This window comes from Moschus berezovskii, chromosome 3 (assembly GCF_049115385.1).
Source record: "Moschus berezovskii isolate FMDL1 chromosome 3, NW_MosBer_1.0, whole genome shotgun sequence".
NCBI lineage: Eukaryota > Metazoa > Chordata > Mammalia > Artiodactyla > Moschidae > Moschus > Moschus berezovskii.
In genome coordinates, this window is record NC_142462.1 from 112,354,821 (window position 1) to 112,362,685 (window position 7,865).

The following is a 7,865-nucleotide window of genomic DNA, read 5'->3' on the forward strand; positions in this document are numbered from 1 at the left end:
CCAGATTTCTCATGTCTCTCCTGCACTGGCAGATGGGTTCTTTACCACTAGCACCACCTGGGAAGCCCCCTCAATCAAATGACTACTCAGTTCAAAATCTTCGCAAAACTTCCCTTTGGTCTCTTGACAATTCAGCCCCAGAGCCTGACACATGGGACACATCAGCCTCTTGGCCACAGTGGACTTCTGAGCTTCTCTTACCTCAGGGACTTTGCTTACCCATCCCTTCTGCTCCTTTCTCCTCTTTGCCTGTCAAAACCCTAACCTACATCAAGACCCAACCCAAACGCTATCTTCCTTATGTGGCAGCAGGTGATGCCCACTGCTGCTGAGAAGCAAAGTGCTTTGTCCTTCTCAGGTCCTTTCTAAAATACTGCTCTGTACTTTAATGATGCATATTTGTAAAAAGGCACTTTGAGGACACGTATTTCTAGACTTTACAAGAGTGTGTGTGTGTGTGTGTGTGTGTGTGTTATAGTTGCTCAGTCGTGTCTGACCCTTTGTGACCCCATGGACTATAGCCTGCCCAGCTCCTCTGTCCATGGGGATTCTCCAGGCAAGAATATTGGAGTGGGTTGCCATTCCCTTCTCCAGGGGATCTTCCCAACCCAGGGATCAAACCCGGGTCTCCTGCATTGTAGGCAGATTTTTTACCATCTGAGCCACCACGGAAGCCCCTAGCAAGAAGGTAGGGGCTCAGAAAATATTGGACAGGATGGACTAGGGAATATAGCACTTAAGCCTGCAAGTGAAAGAGACAGCAAACTCATCTTCAAGGAACCAGCAGGGCCCAGATTGCCTCCCCTGTCCTCTTTTTTCTCAGCAGGGACAAAATGAAAGCTAAGAACCACAAAAGTCACCGTCTCTTCCTCCCCAAGCCAACACAGCTCAGCTTCCCTCCTAGAGAGGTGAAAGCCAGGTGTGACAGCCCAAGCTCCCTTTGCTCCACCCCCTCCCTCTCCCCCAAACACAGAGCAGAAATTCACCTCTGCCAGCGTTGTTTTCAAGCTCCCGCAGGACGAGACATACACGGGGTGCATGGCAGGCGGCCCTCAGCTCGCCTCTGCAGGGACAGCGCACACAGAAGCCTCTCTCCTCAGCATGAAGCGCCTCCACCTGGCACCCTGGGCCCCCCTGGTCCTCGGCCTGGCCTTCCTCTCCTTCCACCTGGTTTACTTGGCAGGTAGAACCGTGAGCTTTATTCTCGCCACCCTGGGAAGAGGGAGGGAGGGTGGGGGAGAGAAGGAAGCAGGAGGAGGATTCCCTGGCTCAGGTTGGTCCTGCTCAAAGGAAAGAGGAAACAGGGCTCTCTCATCTGAAGGATTAGGCTGGAGAGGGTAGGGTGGGATAGGGGTTTACCTAAGACCAGAGTCAGCCAAGGTGGGAGCCACCACGAGTCCCTCCCGTCAGAGACGGGAGATGCACCCGAAACGGCATCTTTGTTTGGGCTGCTGTTTCTCCGCGGCGCCTGCTCAGGGTAACTGTGTTGCAATTCTGTATTTTCTGGCTATCACCCTCCCTTTGCATACCCTCCTCTCACCTAAGGACATCCGTCCCTCCCTTGACCCTGGGCATCCTTTGCAACTTTCACCAAACCTCAACACATGAGGCTGCTGTATGCTGTTAAACCTTCCCCCATCTCACCCGACTCAGGAGATGTTGGATCATCACCCCCACTTTCTCAGGGAAGCCAAAGGGGGTGTTAGGAATACTGAAGCCCTCCCAGGCTGGGCTCTGCACATCAGGGACCTCGCTCCCAATCCCATGCTCCTGGCTTTTGCCTTTGCCTTTGCCCTGGCTCCTCAGAACAGCCTGCCCTGCTCCCTGACAGATTCTCCCTCTCTCAAAGCCAACCCTCACTGTCCCCCCATGCCAGGCAGTATCCATCTCTCTCCTCACAGTCTCTTCTCGGGAGGTTCAGAGGGTGGGCTCTCAAGTCTCTGAGACTCAACTCAACTTCGGCTTCCACAACTGACTAGTTGTGTGATCTCGAGGAAATTCTTTGCCCTCCCTGTGCTTCAGATTCCTCGTGTCTAATGTGGAGATAATCATAGTGCGTTATATAGGGTTGTTGTAAAGATGAAATAGGGTAACTGCACACAAAGAACTTTGAATGAAATAGCACCTGGTCAATACTCCAATGGGGCTTCCCCGGTGGCTCAGACAGTAAAGAATCTGCCTGCAGTGCAGGAGACCCAGGTTTGATCCCTTGTTCGGGAAGATCCCCTGGAGGAGGGAATGGCAACCCACTCCAGTATTCTTGCCTGAAGAATTCCACAGACAGAGGGGCCTGGTGGGCTACAGTTCACGGGGTCAAAAAGAGTCAGACACGACTGAATGACTAACACTTTCACTTCATTTCAAACACTTAGCCAAGGTTAGCATATTTCTTTTACTTTTCCAATATCACCCCTCTCCACGTAAGAGTGTTTTCTGTTTACCCTGGAGGTGCCTTGCTTATGAGAAGGCCTCTAATACTTGACCCGTTTCACTGTACTGAACGGTTGGATCCTTCCAGTAGCCTTTACTTTGGAAGTGACTACAAATGGGACCAGTCCCTGGCTGGCTTTGCTTATGAGGGAGGTGGGCGATGTTTCAATTCCTCAGAATTTATACTAGGTTATTCAATTTGAACCATATAAAATGTCTGATATTGAATAATTCTGGACCTATAGAAATGGCGATTTCATATGGGATAACCTACTACTAGTGTTTCATTAACTTGATTTTTTTCCACACACCAGTTCTAGACCACTTCCCTACCAAGGTAGAGGGGAGATGAAAGTCAGGGTCAAGGAAGTTACTCGGGTAACAAGGGAAATTAAAATATGGAGGAATCAATTTTTCCAAAGCAAATAAAAACCAAGCTCTGAGGCATTTAGCTGTAAATAATTTACAGTAGCAATCAGATTGCATCAAGGTAGTTACTATACTTTAGCAGGACACTGGAGTGGCTGGGGAGGGGGTGGTGTAAAATTAGTCTGAGCAGAAATTTCATGGCTTTGGCTAATCAAGAAGTTTCCTCCTAAGTTATTCTGCTATGTGACAGCAAGCACCCTTGAAGGACATGCTAACCTAGAGTCAGTGGGGCCTGGAGAGTTTCCAAACTTTTTTTCTGTCATTGCCAAAGCAGCAGATTGAGCAGCCATACAATTTCCAGAAAGATTCTTTCAAGTGCTCTCTTGGTCTTGCTCTAGCTCTACCTAGATCAGCATTGTCTAACAGGACTTTCTTTAAAGTTTTTATTTTATATTGGAGTATAGCTGATTAATAATGTCCTAATAGTTTCAGGGGCACAGCAAAGGAACAAGGCCATTTGTATACATGCATCCATCCTCCCCTAAACTCCTCTTCCACCCAGGCTGCCACAGGACACTGAGCAGAGTTCCCTGTGCAACACAGTAGACCCTTGCTGGTTATCCATGGTAAATACAGCAGTGTCTACATGAGGGCTCCAAACTCCCTGAACACCCCTTTCCCCACAGCCTTGCCCCCGAGAAACCATGAGTTTCTTCTCTAAGTCTGTGAGTTTGTTTCTAACAGAACTTTTTTGATTGTGGAAAGGTTCCATATCTTTGCAATCTTTCTAACATGGTAGGCACCCCACTCCAGTACTCTTGCCTAGAAAATCCCATGGGCGGAGGAGCCTGGTGGGCTGCAGTTCATGGGGTCGCTAAGAGTCGGACACGACTGAGCGACTTCACTTTCACTTTTCACTGTCATGCATTGGAGAAGGAAATGGCAACGCACTTCAGTGTTCTTGCCTGGAGAATCCCAGGGACGGGGGAGCCAGTGTGCTGCCGTCTATGGGGTTGCACAGAGTCGGACACGACTGAAGCAGCAGCAGCAGCCACTAGCCACATGTTTGAGCACTTGGCAAGTGGCTAGTATGACCAAGTAGCTGAAGTCTTCATTTAATTTCATTTTAATAAACTTAAACAGCCACTCTGGTTTGTGGCCACCATATTGGACACAGTGGACCCAGACTGCCTGCCTTCTTATTCTCAGTGATGGGAGGGAACAGAGCCCATGGTTTCTCTCCCTTGGGGATCCTTCTGTTCATCTCTGTAAACCCTCCCCACTCCCCAGTCTCTGATATTTTCTGCTAAAGTGCCTTTTGTCATTGTGGGTCTTGTTTATTAATCAAGGGCTGTGTAATTCTAAGTGCTGTATACGCTAGAAACCTCTCAACTTGCTTGTAGGGTGTTTAGTTTTTCACGCCCTTTTTCTGAGTACTAACATCATAATCATCAGAAATAAAGAATCAAGGTCAGACTTCAATGTTTTTTAGTTCAAGTTTTTGAAGGAAACTGAAGCTAGTTATGAAACGACATGGCAGATTTTAAAGTGACTGTGCTAATATATGCTAGAAAGAAAAAAAACAAAACACTTCTTAGATGTACTTAGCTGCACAGAAAGCAGCTTAAACAGAGGCCCTTGGTGACAGAAGGGTGATGAGATATAAAGACAAAGCATCTCAATGGGAATAGGAAGCGGTTGGAAAAGGGGAGTGTGTGAGTTTGCTGCCCAACAAAATACCACAGCCTGGGTGGCTGAAACCACAGAAGCCTCTTTTCTCACAGATCTGGAGGCTCCAGGTGTGTTTACTCCTGAGTCCTCTCTCCTCAGCTTGCAGATCGCCCCACTCTGCACTGGGTCCTCATATCGTCTTTTCCCTTTGAGTTTCCATCCCTGTGTCTCTTCCTCTTCTTACAAGGACACCAGTCACACTGGACTAATTTAACCATTTAACCTTAATTGCCTCTTTAAAGCCCTATTTCCATAACAAAGCACTACCGAATTTGCGGGGGGCATAGCTCAGGCTGTAACAGAACTTTGCTGCATGAAATCTCAACGTACCTCTATTGGAACTTCTATAATACTGTCATAATACTCACTACTGATTCACAACAAAAACTGCCAACTCCATGCCTGAGAATGGCTTTTCCTACTGCCTGAGACTATCATTTGTCTTTTCTTCCAGAAGCAAGCAGCGGCAGCAACTCAACCTTGACCGTCCACCATCCAGAGAATCTTGAGACCCTGGAGCAGTGCCCCAGTAAGCTTCTCCTGGCAATTGCCCCAGCCCAGGGCTCATCTCAGAGCAGGGAGGGACACTTAAGCCTCCTCACTTTCTGTTCAGTGGCACTGAGTGGCTGAGCGCCTGCCTGGCCCTCTCGTGCCCCAGTGTGGTTTGTTCGCGGCCCCAGAACCGTCCGCAGGGCACATCTACGAAGCTCTCTTGGCAAAGGTCCCCATGTAAGCTCACACTCTTTGGTGCAGAGGGCTTTAATGGCCCATCCTCAGGACAGCAGTCAAAGACCCCCTGACTTCGCATGCTTATAGAAGTTTGGGAGTGGAAACATCCTAAACATCAGCCAGTCCAATTCCTGTCCAATGCAGGAGCTTTATTCTGGTACCTGTTGCATTTTTTCTGTTCATCTTCCATTTGAAGACTTGCAGTGGTAAGGAACCTAGTGCTTCATTAAACAACCACTGTGGCACATGTCTAATTAATAGGAAGTTTGCTTTATTCTACGTTTGGCTCCTTGGTTCTGCCCCCACTGAATGACCACATGTGCTTACTTCTGGGCACTAACAAAGGAGATAACAGGCAGCAATATGCAGAGGCTACAAATGTGGCTTTGGGCTCCTACAAACATGGGTTGGCTTCTAGTTCTGCCATCTCATGACCCTGGGCAGGTGACAGCTTCAGTTCCTGCATGTCAAACAGGAGGAATAACTGTGCCTATCCACTTCGTGAGGAATGAATATGGGATCATGTGTAGAGCTGTCAGCACAGTGTGGGGCGTGCCTTAGTAAATGGTGCTATCCTGTTATTACTGGTCTTGATGTTACGAATATCGGAGAATAGCCTGGGGGAAGGGAGGCTGGGCTGACACTGTCCTTCTTGCCCTCTCTTCCCTGCCAGACGTTGACTTCTGCCCACAAGCAGCCCGGTGTTGCCACACGGGAGTAGATGAATATGGCTGGATCGCGGCGGCTGTTGGTTGGAGTCTCTTGTTTCTCACCCTCATCCTGCTCTGTGTGGACAAACTGATGAAGCTCACTCCAGAGGAGCCCAAGGACTTGCAAGCCTGAGACTTAGAATCCTAGTCCCAAGAATGTCAATCACCAAGTTGTGGGCAATAGCAGGAGGGCGGAGTGCTGATGTGGTTCCAACATTTCAAAGTCCATTCACCCCTTTTTGTTTGGAGGTTTTTGGTTCTGTTTTCTTTTTTGGCCATACCGGGTGGCTGGTGGAATCTTAGTTCCCTGACCAGGGATCAAACCCGGGCCTTGGCAGTGAAAGCTCAGCATCCAAACCACTGACAACCATGTGTCTTGCTACCCTTATAACCTTCAGTTCAGTTCAGTTCAGTTCAGTCACTCAGTCGTGTCCAACTCCTTGTGACCCCATGAACCACAGCATGCCAGGCCTCCCTGTCCATCACCAACTCCCGGAGTTCACTCAAACTCATGTCTATCGAGTCGGTGATGCCATCCAGCCATCTCATTCTCTGTCGTCCCCTTCTCCTCCCACCCCCAATCCCTCCCAGCATCAGAGTCTTTACCAGTGAGTCAACTCGTCGCATGAGGTGGCCAAAGTATTGGAGTTTCAGCTTTAGCATCAATCCTTCCAATGAACACCCAGGACTGAGCTCCTTTAGGATGGACTGGTTGGATCTCCTTGCAGTTCAAGGGACTCTCAAGAGTCTTCTCCAACACCACAGTTCAAAAACATCAATTCTTCGGCACCTTTGTTGGCAAAGTAATGTCTAACCCTCAGTTACTTTTAAAAAGGAAAGGAGACAGGGATCCAAGGAAGACAAGACCAGTGCTGCCAACACACCTAATTTCAAAATGGACTTGGGTCCTTTGTAATCTGACATCTCCCTGATTGACTCCTTTGTTTGTATTTTTGTGTGGGGAGGGGGGAATTGCTTGTACTTTGACCATCGCTTTCTTCTGCATTCCAAGTATGTGGTACACAAGGAACATAAACTTGAGTCTTATAGTCACCCCATTCAAAACAAAACTCAGAACCTTCTCACCAAAAACAAGTGGTTGTGTTTTGTCCCTTATTTCAGTCAAGGGCATCACTGTCATTTCAAAACGTGAGAGCCACCTTGGCAGCTTCCTTAGTCCCACGTCCAGTGCTTCCTGGGCTCTCGTTCTTCCTTTGACACGTCCTCACGTCGAGCCTGCCCATTCTCCTTGCCGGCACCCGAGGTCTGGCCCTTATTGCCCCACCCACCAGCACGTCAGGAATCCCTCACTTTGTTCTCACCGCCTTCAGGATCTGCCCCCCACGCCCTAGCTTGTCCCTCCCCTCATCCCGACATCTTCCACTTCTTTGCTGCCATTCCCTCTGCAGGGGTGGCTGCCTTCCACCTCCACCCCCAGAACAAAGGCCATTCCTGAAAGTCCAGCTCTAATGCTTGCTCTGCCTTCAAGCTTCCAGGCTTGTCTTCTGGGGGCCAGGAGTTGGTGGTCTTCGGGCACTGGTGTGGGGCCCTGAACACAGTCACTGTGAACAACAGGCCTCTTCACAGTCAGCTTGTACTTCCTCCTGCTCCGGGGGCATAAAAAGCTCTTCTTAATGTTTGTCCAATGAATGAATAAACAAACGAATGAGTTCCTGGCCTAAACAAATTTTCTGATCATCGCTCTGCATCCAGAACCTCCGTTTTTCTGGAGCTGGTTGACCAAACTGACCTCTGGAGGAGCCATTTGGCTGTGGCTAGCTTAGGGACAATCATTTAGGGCCCAGATGTCAGCATCACTGTGAATTCTTTCAGCTGGAGTCAGGAGGAGAGATGGATGGGGTCATCAGAAGAAGACAGTGACTCTTTAAGAAAACA

At 48.8% G+C, this 7,865-nt stretch overlaps 1 protein-coding gene across 1 annotated transcript; it reads left to right on the top strand.

Annotated features, from left to right (window-relative positions):
• Nucleotides 1-956: 956 nt before the first annotated feature.
• TMEM213 (transmembrane protein 213) lies at nt 957-7,664 on the top strand. Its single transcript, XM_055420285.2, has 3 exons — nt 957-1,183; nt 4,985-5,059; nt 5,933-7,664. Exons 1-3 carry the CDS (start codon nt 1,039-1,041, stop codon nt 6,100-6,102), a joined length of 390 nt encoding a protein of 129 aa, XP_055276260.1. The 5' UTR covers nt 957-1,038; the 3' UTR covers nt 6,103-7,664.
• Nucleotides 7,665-7,865: the final 201 nt, after the last annotated feature.

Excerpts from the sequence above, each read along its gene's own strand:
- TMEM213 (XM_055420285.2), top strand. The coding sequence starts at position 1,039 with ATGGCAGGCGGCCCTCAGCTCGCCTCTGCAGGGACAGCGCACACAGAA. Across the intron at positions 1,184-4,984 it reads CCACCTGGTTTACTTGGCAG|AAGCAAGCAGCGGCAGCAAC; the intron begins GTAGAACCGTGA and ends CTTTTCTTCCAG. Across the intron at positions 5,060-5,932 it reads GACCCTGGAGCAGTGCCCCA|ACGTTGACTTCTGCCCACAA; the intron begins GTAAGCTTCTCC and ends CTTCCCTGCCAG.